This window comes from Trichinella spiralis (genome assembly GCF_000181795.1).
Source record: "Trichinella spiralis strain ISS 195 chromosome Unknown Scfld5, whole genome shotgun sequence".
NCBI classification, from domain to species: Eukaryota; Metazoa; Nematoda; class Enoplea; order Trichinellida; family Trichinellidae; genus Trichinella; species Trichinella spiralis.
This window is the reverse complement of record NW_003526944.1, coordinates 1,976,415-1,992,212: the sequence shown is the minus strand read 5'-3', so window position 1 is coordinate 1,992,212 and position 15,798 is coordinate 1,976,415. Positions and strand designations below refer to the sequence as shown.

The 15,798-nt window shown below is 36.0% G+C and overlaps 4 protein-coding genes and 1 non-coding gene across 5 annotated transcripts; 1 reads left to right on the top strand and 4 right to left on the bottom strand.

Moving 5' to 3' along the window:
* Window positions 1–480: 480 nt before the first annotated feature.
* Window positions 481–1,301, bottom strand: Tsp_04107 (hypothetical protein). The gene is made up of 4 exons (XM_003374872.1): window positions 1,253–1,301; window positions 1,043–1,090; window positions 642–812; window positions 481–563 (listed from the first exon to the last, which is right to left on the bottom strand). Exons 1-4 carry the CDS (start codon window positions 1,299–1,301, stop codon window positions 481–483), a joined length of 351 nt encoding a protein of 116 aa, XP_003374920.1.
* Window positions 1,302–1,697: 396 nt separating this feature from the next.
* Tsp_04106 (hypothetical protein) lies at window positions 1,698–4,082 on the bottom strand. The gene is made up of 3 exons (XM_003374871.1): window positions 4,019–4,082; window positions 2,752–3,093; window positions 1,698–1,711 (listed from the first exon to the last, which is right to left on the bottom strand). Exons 1-3 carry the CDS (start codon window positions 4,080–4,082, stop codon window positions 1,698–1,700), a joined length of 420 nt encoding a protein of 139 aa, XP_003374919.1.
* An 82-nt stretch (window positions 4,083–4,164) lies between these two features.
* Window positions 4,165–12,285, top strand: Tsp_04105 (hypothetical protein). The gene is made up of 10 exons (XM_003374870.1): window positions 4,165–4,313; window positions 4,579–4,796; window positions 4,862–6,360; window positions 6,994–7,164; window positions 7,702–7,750; window positions 8,347–8,646; window positions 8,751–8,891; window positions 9,756–9,803; window positions 10,853–11,293; window positions 12,185–12,285. The coding sequence occupies exons 1-10, from the start codon at window positions 4,165–4,167 to the stop codon at window positions 12,283–12,285; spliced, it is 3,117 nt and encodes a 1,038-aa protein (XP_003374918.1).
* Window positions 12,286–13,284: 999 nt separating this feature from the next.
* Tsp_04104 lies at window positions 13,285–13,371 on the bottom strand. The gene has a single exon. It is a non-coding gene; the product is annotated as a tRNA-Tyr (tRNA).
* Window positions 13,372–13,611: 240 nt separating this feature from the next.
* Window positions 13,612–15,488, bottom strand: Tsp_04103 (vacuolar protein sorting-associated protein 33B). Its single transcript, XM_003374869.1, has 2 exons — window positions 14,472–15,488; window positions 13,612–14,340 (listed from the first exon to the last, which is right to left on the bottom strand). The coding sequence occupies exons 1-2, from the start codon at window positions 15,486–15,488 to the stop codon at window positions 13,612–13,614; spliced, it is 1,746 nt and encodes a 581-aa protein (XP_003374917.1).
* Between the last annotated feature and the right edge of the window lie 310 nt (window positions 15,489–15,798).

Here is a 15,798-nt window from a genome sequence, read left to right as displayed (position 1 = left end):
ATATATATATATATATATATATATATATATATATATATATATATACGGAGTTGAAGGATAATTCAGTGTTAAAAACTGAACAGTTGTCATACATAGCTGGGATATATCTAAAAAATAGCAAGGAAGTCTCTATCTGGTGCGGCAATAGCTGAAATGAGCACTGCTAATTTTATTACCAGTGTGGAAATGGCGAAGAAACTTCTGGTATGAAATACAACTACGGTTGATACACTGCAAAAAAATAAACGCAACATCAATTCAAGAATGGCCATCAGAGCAGAATGTCAGCCTGGCTAATCTATTTGCTGTTTTGACAAAAAAATTACACTGATCAGTAACGTACCAGGAAAAAACAAGTGTCGCTCACTGTTATCCACCATGCGCATGACAAAATAGCCTCTCCAGAAGAGAAAAACAAACTGAAGATTGCTCTGTGCTGTTCTAATGACACAATGTCTGGTGCAGACAATCTGGACCACCTCATACGGCTGTACTCCAGCAAGCAAAAAGAATCATCGACGGCCCATCGTACTGTTCTTCAATATGCTCCATCCTATGACATCCTAAATGAAATATAACAAAAAATGCTCTGAACCGAAAAGGGAACATTCCATCAAAAATTTTGTCTGCTCTTGTAAAACGATGTTCATAGGAAACGCTAATGGCTAACGTCATCATCAGACCACAGAAAAATCGACCAGCAGAAAACAGCGTTGCGCCCATTTGCAATAAAGTCAAAGACAGGAAAGTTAGAAAAAGTTGGACAGAACACTTCAACAATACCTGGTGCCAGATCTCCACATTGGGCTCACCTGAAGTTCAATAAACGTTTAAAAAATTATTCCAACTTCTAACTATTCTAATTATTCTAATATTGGATGTAAAATAATGTCTTATACAGTATGTAAAATTTTCAAAGTACAATATCACTGAACAATTTGGAATAAATAATACTGCAAAAAGTTTGCAAATTTTATAAATGCATTTTATAAATAAATCAAAAAAATCAATCATAAATCAAAATTTATAAATCAGCAATTACCAAGTTGAATTAGATGAAGTTTTATTGATAATTTGTAATTCGTCGCGTCTAAAATATTTAAGTTAAAATAAATTATTAAAATAACTGAAATTACCTACCTATGAAACTATACAATCACAGCATACAGGAAAAGCGAATAAAATCAACATAAAACTAAAAATTGAACAACAATTAATTACTTATAAGCAGGAATAAGGTAAAGAAAAAAACGTCCATCCAGCATGCAAGTCAACCCATGCACAACTTCACACATCACCATCATTAAGAGTTAAATTTGTATAAAATTCACTGAAATACATACAATTGAAGTGGAAAAACACCGAGTTGTATGAAATAGCGGACGCGGTGTTCACACACAGCATGAAGCAGTGAAATGATAATAATAAGAGAAAATGGAATAGCACTCGCAATGGTGGAAAAGGGTCAACGCACTAATATGGAAATTTTGTGAGATGAAATTTTTCCTTTGGCATCGTCGTGATGGAATTGCACATAATTTATAAACGTATGATGTCACAGAAATGTACAAATATATAAGCCTGCTAACGAATTCATTTTAAAGGTCAACATAAAATTTGAATAGCAAACACGAGCACTACTTGAAAATGCACATATATGCGAATGAAATATACTGCCTATGTAAACAAAGTTTATATTATTGAACCAAAACTATAAAAGCAAAATGATAAAAAAATTTTTTTTAATCTCTTACAACCAGAAATTCACAGTTAGCTGTACGCAAAAGAAACAAACGCAGTCAAGAAAATTATAACTTAAAAATTAATACCAAAAATTATTGGACATGAATAAATAAATATTGAATAGTGTTAAATATTATTCAAGCCTATAAAATACCGAGTTGATTTGGGGATTAGTATTCAAATTTGGATCGTTTCAATTGAATTAGCTAAGAATTGCTTTAACACACAGAACACAAGAACATACACAGATGAATAGATAGATTGATAATTCGCTATTTAGCAATTGAACATTGATAAAAATAAATTAATAATAATATTAAACAATATGACTACCTTAAAATACAAATGTCGAGGAAAGAATTGCGAACTGTTCGTTGTTCAGCTCGCAGAAAAAATATACGGGTGAAAATAATAAAGTAACATATTAATGAAACTCATTCTATCGTTAAGTTTAAATAGAGGAAAATATTTTTATTACTGATAAAATGATACGTTGAAACATCAGTTGAACAATGCGCAATGCAATGTTGGGAACAATTTCAAAAAATTAAGATGTTATTGATATTAAAATTATTCAGAAATTGAATAATTAAAAAATGACATAAAATAATATCAATATAACGTTGCAATTAAAATATATTATTCAACTAATAAAAATAAACAATGTGAAGCATTTCTACGCAACTGGCACAGCGTGAAAAAAAAACTGACCCCATCGCATCTATATATCAATGACAAACGAGAACAAATTGCATCAACTAATGTACTATTATATGCAACTTTGAATGAATGCAACATAATCATCTATAGACCTATATAAATTTACATATATAAATGAAGAAGTATGTGAGTACATATATCATTCAGTGTATGTATGTAAATATATATGTATATAATTATAAATATAAATGTGCGTGTGTGTGTGGAATATTAAGGAGTGAGATGTTAGGTTGAAAAATAGTTGATGAGCAATATATGAATGAATTGAATGCTCACTCTTATTCTTACCTTCCGTTGTGATTCGATGAAAATACGCCAAACGCGTCGCTTGCGGCGAGTTAGCTAATGATGCAGTTGGGCGCAGCCGCGTTACGTTTTTATTATAAAATTGCGCATAGGCAGGCTGTTGGATGCTAGTTTCGTGGTCGTCGCGTCGACGTAAGCTTTTCTCTGCTTCTTCCACAGCTGCTATCCTCTTCTTTTTACTCTCGTTGCGCTCGTATCGAAAGTATTTTCCATTGCTGCATTTCAGACACAAAATCGACCGGCTTGTAAAATTTTCAACTATACCACTAAAAGCAGAGAAAAAAAGTCCATCTTGCCCAGGTAAAGATGATGATAATATATTCCCTTCACTCGATATACAAATAAATAATAAGAATGAATAATTTCTGCTCGTTCACTAAACAACACTCATCACAATACATACATATATATTAAAATGAAATCACGTTCACTTTGTTTAACGTATGTTGTTAATATTCGCTATTTTCAATGTTCATCTGTTAAAATGAAAATGTTAAAAATACTGTTCAATAACAATTTCATATTATTTACTTGTAACAAAAAACGTTATGCAAAAATGACATCATTACAAAACAGAATTTTCTGAATTTTCGATAAAACATTCTAACCATTCATATTCACATTTTTCATATTCTCTAAAAATAGTTTCGTTCTGTTTTTTTTCTAATTTCATTTTCTCTCAAATATTGTAAACATTAAAAATTATCGTTAGATTTATCAAAAGTATCTGAAAATTAAATATTTTTCAAAAACAGAATTTTACATTTATTTTTAAAATTTCCTTCCTACGTTACCTATAAACTTTCATGAAGATACAATTATTAAAGTATTTTTCATAAAATCTAATTTCCTGACAATTGCACTTATTCATCAAAATGCTATATAGAGCTGTGCATTAATGTCAAACAAATTAAAAATTTCTCATTATATACGTTATATAATATATTATTATTTGTTTGGTTGAAGCAACGAATAATAATAGCTAACAAGCTTGAATACAGCGATCAGAAAACAACAAATAAATTAATAGTTTCAGCATCATATGAAAAGTGATCAAGTTATCATTGCTAATAGTTGACTAAAGAACACAAATAAATAATAAACTTAAAAACGACAACAATTCATTAAAAATGGTTATTTGAATTGAAAATTTTCAAAAGAACAACAACAGTTTGATGTTGCATTTTCAGCTGTGAGCAATTTTTCAAATTAATCAAATGATAATATATTTTCTAAAAATTTCATAAACCAAGAAACAATTGAACAAGCATCTGTTTCGTCTCCGTGTTGTTACAAAGAGTCAATAATAACATTAAAAAAAAAGAAGATAATAAATTTGCCTGGAAATTGTTTGAAGTTTGAAAAAAAAACAAAAATAAAATAAAAATTACACTGATGACGAATGCGGATATTCAATTAATCATTTTCAATAGAACGAAAAAAATGAAGTGGAAGAGAAATTATGTTGCCACAAAATTAATTAATCAATTCATCAATGCAATGGATGTTTTTCTTATTTTTATAGTTGTGAGGGTTGTAAATGGGTGAGTTGTTTTTCTAATTGAACTGAATTTTTCAATGAGCAAATGCCGCTGACGCATCAGCAGTTCAACAGCCCAATAGCGCTGTATTCGAAGGAGAATGTCGAAGAAGCGTTTCAACAGTCTCTGGCCGCATTGTCGCCGAACATAAAGCGTTCCCCTACGTACGTAGAAGCAATGAGCATTGAGGATTTTGTTCAATTCATTTTTTGATTGATCAATGAGGACAGTGAAATTGTTCAAATTCGATTTTCAATTCCTATTGCAGACCTAGCGCCGGATTGCGATCTGAAACTTATCGCCTACTGCACGGCGATGAGCCATTGGCGCCGAAACACAGCGCACGCTACGAGGAACCAACCCCCAAGGATGAATATCCCCATTATCAAGGGTTCGTCGATCCCAAGCTGCAGTCACCGAGTTTTCGACGACTGCAATACTTGACCGGTGTCACCAATGAAACCGCCAATACAGCCGAATTGCAAAGTACCCTACAACTAGAACACCACTTTATAAACAACCGGATCAGCGAGTTTTATCCTATTTTGAAGGTAGCTCGTCGATACGAGTTCACGAAAAGCAAGCTCCTAGCTATCAGCAGCGCCCGTTGAACGCGACTCCATTCGCCAGGTATTCGAAACAGCCAGATACTGTTCCAACAACAGTCGAACCGGCCGTGAACCGTCTGACGGAAAAGTATCACCGGCCGTCGACACCGCACAAAACCGACTACAACTGGAAAGTGACATCCAGAGAAGACGACAGCCGGGATCAACTACCGACGACTGGCAATGCAGCAGCGGTGGTCGACAAGTTCGCCGAATTGGAAAGAGGAAAAGTTTTCCAAGCCCAGAGGCCACTTTGGACAAAAACCGCCGAGGAAAAGCACGCCAGATGGGAACAGATCACCGAACGAAGCCCACCTCCGCCAAGTCCGGCCCTGCAGCACGGCAGTAGGTTCCAACCGACTGTCGGCGACAAGCCGCACCCTGCGACCAAAGCTGCGGAAAGCACCGGCAGACCGACGCCCCACTGGACACAGACGACGGGGGAGTGGAAGCGACCCGGCTCAGCATTGGGGCGGAAAGCGCCACAGCCTTCAGGCCGAGTTGAAAGCAGGAACAGTTCGACCAGCTGGCTGAAAGTCTACACAGCACCGAACATTGACCAAACTGAGTGGAACGGGTCGCAGTGGCGCCCTGGGCAGCGGTACAACGTCGCCAATTTGAGAACCGCCAACTCGCCGGCCGTGATGCACGGTCCGGTCGAGGCGACCGCGCGCAAAGCGGTCAACATCTCGTCGCTTGTGAGCGGCGAAGCGGAACGTCCGTGGATCGTATCCCAGCCGACGCCCCACTGGCAACGAACCGCCGAGCACAAGCACTCGCGTTGGGAACAGCAGATGACCGCCTTGGATCCGGATCAGCAGCGACGCAGCCTGCCGAAGACGGCCGACCAGCCGCCGAGTTGGGCACGTCGAGCCGAAGAGAAGCAGCACAGTTGGCAGAGGCGAGGCGACACGATGGATCCGTACGTGAACAAGGTCCAGCAGACCGTTTACACGCAGCCGAGCTGGCAGCAGAGGGCCGAAAAAACCCACCGTCTCTGGCAGCACGAAGTCGACCGACAACGTGAACAAGAGCCCAATGCGGACCCGGTGCACGGTGAAGCCCGTTCGTCCCATTGGCGGTCTGAACAGCCGACGCCCCCCTGGGCGTCGGATCCGCCGGCAGGCTCGGCCGGCAAAACACAGTCCACCAGTTCGGGTACCTTCCTCGACCGTGACGGTCAGAAGGTGGCCTACAGTAAGGAAATTTACACCACCGCCGATCCGGGCAAACAGTTCAGCGTCCACACGGAACAAGAGGAGAAAGTGTTCGAAGAGCCGGCCCAGCCGGGCACTGTCTCCCGGCATACGACGAAAAAATATTACAAAAAATCCGTCTACACAAGCACCGTCACTACCAGAACTTCGTCCACGGCCCCGATTGCTTCTTTTTCTCAAATTAGCCACGTCCCCGAGCTGCCAACCGACGTCAAGCTGGGTCGAGTTGGTCCCAATGAAAGTCAATTTTAAACCCAAATTCTCTCCCACTCAAACAAGAAAGCTATTGATTTCAGTCGAAAACTTCAACAACCACTGACGCGACAATTTCTCATTTCTCAAGCCTTCTTTATGCTAATTTTCTGATCCACAAATTATTTAACCTATTTATTGTAGTATAATTAATTTTCCATGTCCAAGATGATCATCATCGTTTTCCACTGTTCTTGCATTCAAAGCGAGAAGTTTTTTCCTCCTTCATCTTAGCTGTACAACAAATTTCAACTTTAGTTACTACTAAATGAAACGGATGATGATTTACTGACTGATCAGAATTATTTAAAAATAAGAAAAAATTGTACGAATAAAAATTATTGAACACAACTTTTCAACTCATAATTAATCCAACTCAGTGGTGCAAAAGTAAATGAACAATGCTCGTGAATGACTGCAAAGAAAAAAGAAATTACAACGCTAATAAACAAACAAACAAACAAACAAACAGTGCCTCAGTACAATATGTTATAGAAATTACAAATGAATGAACTTATTTCTTTATGTCTGCTTGATAAAATTAAAAAAAAAAGAAACTTCACTATTCAAGTTTATATATGGTTAGAATGTCAGTTAAATTTTAAGGTTGTTTGTCAGTGTGAGAAAAGTACTACAAGTCTCAGCCGTTGTCGTACAAGTGGAAAATGCCCCACCCCAACACAACACAACGTGATCAACAACAACGCCAACCGTCGGATTCAAGTGTTTACTGGAAAAATTCCATTGTGCACGTTGCGGTCGGCTATTGTTCGGCACGTAACAACACTCAACTGGGCAAATACACACACACACACACGTACATACACATTGCAAATTTATACATGGACTTGTGATCGCCGACACTGGATGTTGGCAAACTGTTGGTCGCCATTTCAGAACGTCATCACCGATTCCAATGCTGCAGAACAATGGGAACAATTGCTTTTAATCGAAAGAGCGTTTGTGGAGGAGGAGCAATTTCAATTTTTACACCATTTCCAAATAAATATCAAGCCCAATACCACCACATCGTCTCAACTTCGAACCAAACATGCAATTGTGATTGCAATGAACAATAGAGAAATTGTGCGCAACGCCATCTCAAGTGAATAATAAACATGAAAATGCAAATTCAGCAAAAGGACTTTCTTTCAATATAACCAACTTGTGCTTTACCAATTTCATTCGTCCGTTCAGTTACTACGTTGCATGATTTCTACCATCATTTTACTTTTACATCTGTCGCCCACTTATAACAATTGTATGGTGGATTGTAATAATAAAATTCCAAAAAATATATATGTACAATTTCAGCTATTACAATTATTGTTCTCAAAATGCTTCACAAATAGATGCTTTCACAGTAATATATTTTTTCCTCTTTTCTGATCACAGAGCAAATAAACAGTTGCACAAATGTGGATATGCTAATTATTTTTTGAATTAAATAACATCAGAAATAGTGGAAGGGGGTTTAAGAAAAATCTAGATAAAAGCAAGAGAAATAAAATTGTAAAAGACAAATTAAGCAAATCACTAAAACCATTCCATCTTAACAAAGGTGACCTTTATAAATGTGAATGGGCAAAAAAAATTGACCACCTGGCAAGTTGCATAATTGTAATTGCAAAAGCAAGCACAAAGAATTGAATTAAGAACAGCCAAATGCGCATTCGGGGGGCTAATAAACAAATTGACCATCCCGTGCGTTGTCCAGTTCCCATGAGAAATTGGTTCCTGAGAAAGCATTACAGTATTGCTGAACGTTAATTGGCCAACGGCTGGCATCACGTGACAAACTCAGTGACTTGCATGCACGTCGCTTGGTCATCCACTGACCAGGCAAGTGCGTCCAGACCACTGCAACGACTGGAACAATGTTCCAAAATTGTAGGGAAAATTTTTTGAAGAAACCAAAAAAAATTTATTTAGTTTAATTTTTCTTTTATCTCTATCTAGACAACGCTTGGCCATTTTTTCCAGCTCAATTTTGGAACAACCTCAATCAAGTGAACCCACCCGCACCGTTATATGAATATCAGCGATGGAGAAGATTTAAGAATGATGAATTTCTCCAAAGTAGCAGCAGCAACAACAACAACAAATGGAATCCACCATTTTTCTTTCACATGGACATTGACCAACTATTCTGTACTGTACAACATGAGCATCCGCCATTTCTGACAACCACTACCTCTGACAGTTACACTCCTTCGCCAAGATCCACCTCGTTTACTGTAGACAATTTGCTCTGGGAGCGTATGCAAAGTTCAAAAATTAACAATCAGCCTATTCATAAAAGTAACCATTGAATAAAACTGATTCTTAACTTGCATCCTTTTCTTTGCCAACTTTCATTCTAGAACTTTCACCAATCGGACACAATCAGCTTGACAAAAATCTACATGCCGACTTGACAATCATCGCAGGAAAAAATTCAAACAACACCAACTCCACCACTTTACCAATCAAAAGAACATTAAGACTCGAAAAAATAGATACAGGTCAGTGAAAAGTGTACATTTCTTTTTTTATATAACACGAGAATTTTTTATGTAAAATAGAAATCAAATTTTAAACAATGTAATAAAGATGAAAAATACCCGCCCGCATAATTCGATTTTGTTATGCAAGTAGAGTTTCTTTAAATGCAAATTCAAATTTAACAACAAAATAAAACATACACCAAAAAATATATATGCACAATTTAACCGCTATAAATGAACAATAAGTCAGAAATTTGCATACAAGTGTTAAAATTAAGTAACTTTTTCCATTATGAAATTGAAATAGTTTTAAGAATAATATTTCCAATGAGAAACAATTAACAAATTTTAAAAAGAAAAAATATGAAAAAAGAATTTTCGTGAAATTGAATTTATAGAGATGTTATTAATTAAAAATTGAAAAATGCAATAATGCATTTTGTAAATTTTCACCGCATTAATGCACGGAATAATATGCATTCGAGAAGCGGTTACAAGTGGATAAGAGAGATTATTGCAAACGCTATATATATATATATACGTATAGTGCAATAATATAGATGAGATCGAGGTTACTTTAATTACAACAAAGCATAAGGGTCGAGTGAAGCACTTGTGCACCTCCTTCAGCATGAACCACGAGCAGAGCGATTTTCAATGAGGAAACAAACCAACTTTATTGCAGTCATCAAGCGACCAGCTGGGCCGACCGATAGCCTTATTAAAGCACTCAAATTCTGAATGAACCTCACTCAATACCATTAGTGAAATGAATACAATAAAAATCACGCATTCAGTTTCTAACTTTAATTTGAATAAAATAAAACAGAAAAAAAATTACAATGAATTTCTTTTTCCCAATTTAAAATAATTTTTTTTCAGATTCATTCGCTCAATTGATAGCTGCAACGGATTTACAAATTCCAAACGGTAAGATTGATTGTTCTCACATTTGCGAGAGAGGAATACTTATTATTATTATTATTATTGTTATTATTATTATTAATTGGAAAATTCAAACAACAAAACAACAACTAGTTTCTGCTTTCGAGTGAAACAAAATTTTGCTTTTTTGCACTTTCCACCACGGCCTGTGAAGAGCCTAAGCCGGTCGAATCCGATCCTTGGAGAAATGAAGCGAGTCGTGTAAACAGTATGCAAATTTACCCCGGCCGCTTTGGGCGGAGACAGTAGAACAAAGACCAAGAAGCTAATCAAGTTATAGCAAAGCAGGCCAAGACGGAGGATGATTTAATCAAAAATCCTTTGCCGACCAATCTGCTTAATTGATGCTAAATCAGCATTGGTCATGTCAACGTTTCAGACGTCAATGCTTGCCACAGTCGTAATTTCTGACAGCAGAATATTAAACAAACAACCCAAAGTGACCATTTGATCCGTAGCCAGGCGACATATTTCCACCACAAGCACTGACTGATACAGGACCAAGCACACATGCTTTTACACAACAACTCCAGTCTCGTCTGTAAAACTGAACCTCAACAGGGCGGGACGAACATGCGCGTTCACGTCAGCGTGGCCTCTCAGGTTGATAATATTCAAATTTTTCCATCTTGCTGAGGGATATAGGAACCGTCGCATTGGAATCGTTTTACAAAAATCAATCCCGAGAAACGACAAGCGTCCACTTTGAACGCTGGTGTAACAATGACCAGCCAGCGCTTATCTCTCCCCCATCCCCCCCCCCCTAATTCACTTAATTCAAGCAGATGTAAGCATTACCAAAACCAAAACCAAAAGTGAACGTTCAAACGTTCGGCTACTGGACAGTGGAAAAGTTAATTTTCACACACATGTAAAAACAAAATAATTCACACAAGAAAACAATAATATATCAGGCTACTTTTTGAACGATAACAAAAGTGGAAAATCAAAGCAATCGATATAATTTTGAGCGTATTAATTGGATAAAATTATGATCTATATGGCGAGTGAAGAATAAATTTCATAAATTTCAGAATTAGAACTTATCACTTTGACCGTGAAAGATGACTTCTACTGTGGCTTCGTCTGCAAGCCTGGCAAAGAAATCAAAGCTGGAACTCGCTTCCAAGGAAGCATTGAAGCTTCCACGAAAGTAAAGTTTTTTTTGTTGTCACCAGCTGAAAACACCCATCACGCATATGCAAATTTACAGAATTGTTCATTTCATCGATGGATTCCTATTGTTGAACAAAACGAGTTGCACAATGTAAAATTGGTTCGAGCCGTGAAAAGCATCTACTTGGAAACTGTGAAAACTGTGCACGAAAATGAAACACTCGTAGCAATAGATGGAGGAGAAATTTTGCAGCCGATTATTACCGACAAACAGAAAACAATTAAAGAAAGAATGCCGGAAAAAAATTCAAATCTCGAACAAGCGAACGTTGAAGAAAGTGAAACAACACTGGAAAGTGGTAATTTGAAATTGGTTCAAATTATAGAAAACAAAAAAAAAATTGCTTGATATTAAAATTTTGATCGCAGAGAAAACCGACGGATACCAGTGCGACCGATGCGGCAAAGTGTTCACGTATCAATATTACAGGGATAAACATTTGAAATACACACGCTGTGTGGACATGGGTGACAGAAAGTATCCTTGCCATCTTTGCACTCGGTAAACATTTTGGACAATTTTATCGAAATTAATAATAAGAAAACAAAGATTTTCATCTCTTACCTAGATCTTTTGAAAAACGCGATCGTCTTCGAATCCACATTCTGCATGTTCATGAAAAATATCGACCGCACGTTTGCAACGTTTGCGGCAAAAGATTTTCCCAATCTTCAAGTTTGAACAAAGTGAGTGACGTTCAAAATTGATACAATTGTAAAACTTTAAACAAAAAATATGTAATATTCTCATGCATGCCATTGTGAATTAGACAAACTTGAAATGAAACTTCAATTTTGTTGAAATTCATTTTTCACCGATACCGTATACTGATAATTAAGAAAACTCAACTAAATTTGTATGCGTAATTTTTTTAAAATAGCATCTGCGCGTGCATTCTGGTGAACGACCGTACAAATGCGGCTATTGTACAAAATCTTTCACCGCTTCCAGTATTTTACGAACTCACACACGACAACACAGTGGAGAAAAACCGTTTAAAGTAAGCTAACGAACATTATTAATTTTATTAATTCAATACCATGTTTATATATAATTTAACTTTAACACAAATTTCCATCTCAGAAAGTATAATACGATAGTGAATATAGGAAAAATAAAGAATAATAATTTTTAAACAAGATGATAAAAGTGAAAATGATAACTTACCTGAAACATGTTGTTTTTTCAGTGTCGCTTCTGTGGAAAAGCGTTTGCATCGCATGCTGCACACGACAGTCACGCACGGAGAACTCACGGCAGCGTGAAGCAGTTGAAATTGCACAGTTGTAACTTTTGTCAGAAGGCATTTTCACAGATTTCGCATTTGAAATTTCACATTGAATGCGCTCACAACGATGCCACCGCAAAGTGAGCCTGAAATTTTTTGAATATCAACTTCATTTCCAACACTTTTATAGTCAATTTACGTATGCGTTGTGTTGTATCGTTCGTTTGTATACTTTTTGCCGGAAAATAAATCAACAAGTGAAATTTTATTTCATTCAAAATTTAACGAATAATAAAACATACAGTACTTTAATAAAACTGTGGGCGAGTTGCAGAGATAAGTGTGGCGAAAAAGAAAAACAAATTTGAAACAATTTGATAAGATTATCAAAACAAGATGACCTTGAAGTTGACTTCAAAGTATGAAATTGTAACAATCTCCAGTTTACCACTAAGAAAATATAACTGCATTGGATTATTTTCAGAAAATAATCATCACTGTTCAGTTTCATTGTATAACTTGCTTTGAAATGGAATTTAGTATAAATCAGTGTGAAAAGAAAATCATCAGTTTTGAACAAAAAAACAGTAAGATTATTGCTACAAATACAAAAATTAAATAAATCTTAATACTTTTCATCGTTTCTAAAACGTAAAACAATATCGGTAAACAAGTTGTTTTGATTTAAATGGCGAGTTCATTGACAATACAAAATTTAATACCTGAATTTGCTTTTTTTAATAGTTATCACGTTTTTAAATTACTGTAGTGAAATGAAAACTGGATGCATTGTTAATTTAAAAAAGTTCGATTGCATTACAGGACTTGTGTTTAACCATGCAAATAACAGTCAGTAGTTTAAAAGAATTTCTCATCTTCAAAAAAAGTTATTATAAAAAAATACTTTGTGTAACAAGAAATACCCAAATGTACAAGTTAAATAAAAGTACCAAATGTACAAGTTAAATAATAGTAAAATAAAATATGCTTATTTATTTAAAATAAGTTTTGTTTCAGTTGAAGTAATATAATAAATACCTGGAAACCGATAGTAAAAACCTTCCTCCGAGCCGGATTTGAACCAGCGACCTATGGATTTCTGTTGACTCGGCTACAGTCCACCGCTCTTCCAACTGAGCTATCGGAGGGCTGGAGAACGAGCTTCGAAAACTGTATATAAATGCTACTAAAATACTGAAAAATTAATTACAATATTTCTCAACATACCTTAACAACTTTTGTTTTACAGTATCATACTAGACGTTGAATTACGCAATAAATCATTTGGAAAATATTCCAGCATTCCAGCACAGTGTTTCTTTTAGCTTAAATTCACAAATTTTATAGCTGTTTTAAATTCCAATTTTAGTTTAGAAATACGGTGAAATTTAAAATTCGTTTATTGCTTTCAAAAGACTTTTCTTAGAAAGAATGTGGGTAGTTGCAATGCAGACATCACAATTTCTGAGCTTCCCAATGAGACGCAAGCCAGCAATTTCGGCACGCGTTACTCCACCGAGAAAAACCACAAGAATCGTTTTTCGCTTTTTTTCATTCTCTTTCTGAGATGAAGCGACAAAACGGCGCTCTTTCACTTGTACCAAGCGTTGAAATTCCCTGCAAGCACCGTGATGGGCGATTTGATCAACCAGCCGGCATGCTAAAGGAATGTACGCACCGTTGAAAACATACGAAGCACAACCGGGCTTGGCAAGGTCCATTTTTTCCATACGAATCAAGTTGAACTTTTTCGTCACACTTTGGAAAGTTGCTTCATCATTATCCGAATGAGCAAAGGATAAAAGTGAAGTTGGAAGGAAAGATTCTTTGCGAAAACACAGACGCATTTTGTGCAAAATGAAAAACGTGCTCAAATGTTGAAAGCCGTAAGCTTGCAAAAATTCCCGCCTAAGAATCGAATAATCTTTAGCCGGCAAGCCATTCTGCACCAAACTTAACAAGCATAATAAACTGAACGCATTGACAGCGGAAAGTCGTTGGGCCATGTAGTCACGTAGAAATTCCACGCACCGGTTTAAATCGATGCAAGATAAAATGCATTGTTCTATTTCCAACAGTTTTTCGAAATCTTGCTGATTTTTCTCTGCCACAATAGCCTTGAAATGAAACACAATTGAAATGCTTTTCAAAAGTAAAATTTAAATTCAAATGACACATGAACAATCAATAAATATAAAATTAATTAATTAACCAAACGTCAATACTATCAAATAGAATAATAACAAACCTCAGAAAGTCCAATATGAAGAGTCAGAGTGCGATGCTGAAGTCTTAAATCTTTCAATTCATCGCGAATAAATTCTTTGAGCTGTGTCAAATTGCACTGATTTTTCTTGGCAAAATTTCCTTGCAAACGTTCCGTTTCTTTTTTCAAAACCGAAAACACATGAGCGAAATGTTGATCTCTGATAGATGCATAAATAGAATTAGCTCCAGTTAAAAGAACCTTCGTTACTGCACCTTTTGAAGAAATTTCTTCTGGAATTTCCATAAAGCCGGATTGAATAGTAAATTTCTCTTCCAGAAGTGATTCGTAAGTTAAAGATGACAGAAACATTGTAGCTGGATCTACATCACGGTCAATTAATATCACATGCGAACAGCATGGATCTTTCAACTTGGAATATCCTTGATCTAAGCTAATCGATTCGATCATATTGGCTAGAACTGTAGCCGATTGTCCGGCGCAAAATATTTGTGCAGGAAAAGGGCCGAACAACGATTGAAAATGCCACATTGCTTGCGCTAGACTGTAAAACCAGCAGTTGGTATTTGCAATAAAAGTACTGGTAAAATATTCCGGAAGTTCCAAACTGATCAAATCTGTTTCCAATGGGATAAACGACCAGTCGAATTCGTCGCAGTGCAACAAACCAAAAACGCCCAACTCTTCCAAAACATAATCAATCAAGGCTAATTTTCGAGGAACAAAAATCAGACGACCATTTTCATAATTACCATTAAACATATGGACAATTTTTTTCGCATAAGCTAAATTCGGTCGAATGAGAAACACATGCTGCATGTCTGCGTTGAACATCAATGAACAGTCGAATTCTTCGAATCGGAATATTTTCACAACCCCGTGCTGCCGAAGCAAGTTAATATTCAACAGACGATCCAGTGGTTTCATCAATTTCGAATCAATGATCAAAATTTTATCATTGTGAATACATTCCAACAGGTGGATAAATTTGTCACGCGCAACACGCTGCAATATTTCAAAATCAAACTGCCGTTTCATTAAAGCAAATTGAACTGATGGATTTTTTCAACTTCCACCAAGCATTGAATTATGTCGACTAGAAAATAACTGCATGCAATGTCATAATTGATATTTTACAAAAATTTGGCCAATCAAAGAAAAATATGTACGGAATTGATCAATTTTAAATGACTCATTTCTTAAGAAAATAAATCAACACAACGAAAAAAATACAATCGACAAAATACGCTTTTACAGGTAGCCCCACTTTACAGTTTATTGTAAATTAAGTTTAACCTTCATGCATATACATATTCACTCACACAATAGTTGAATATTTGCTTTATTT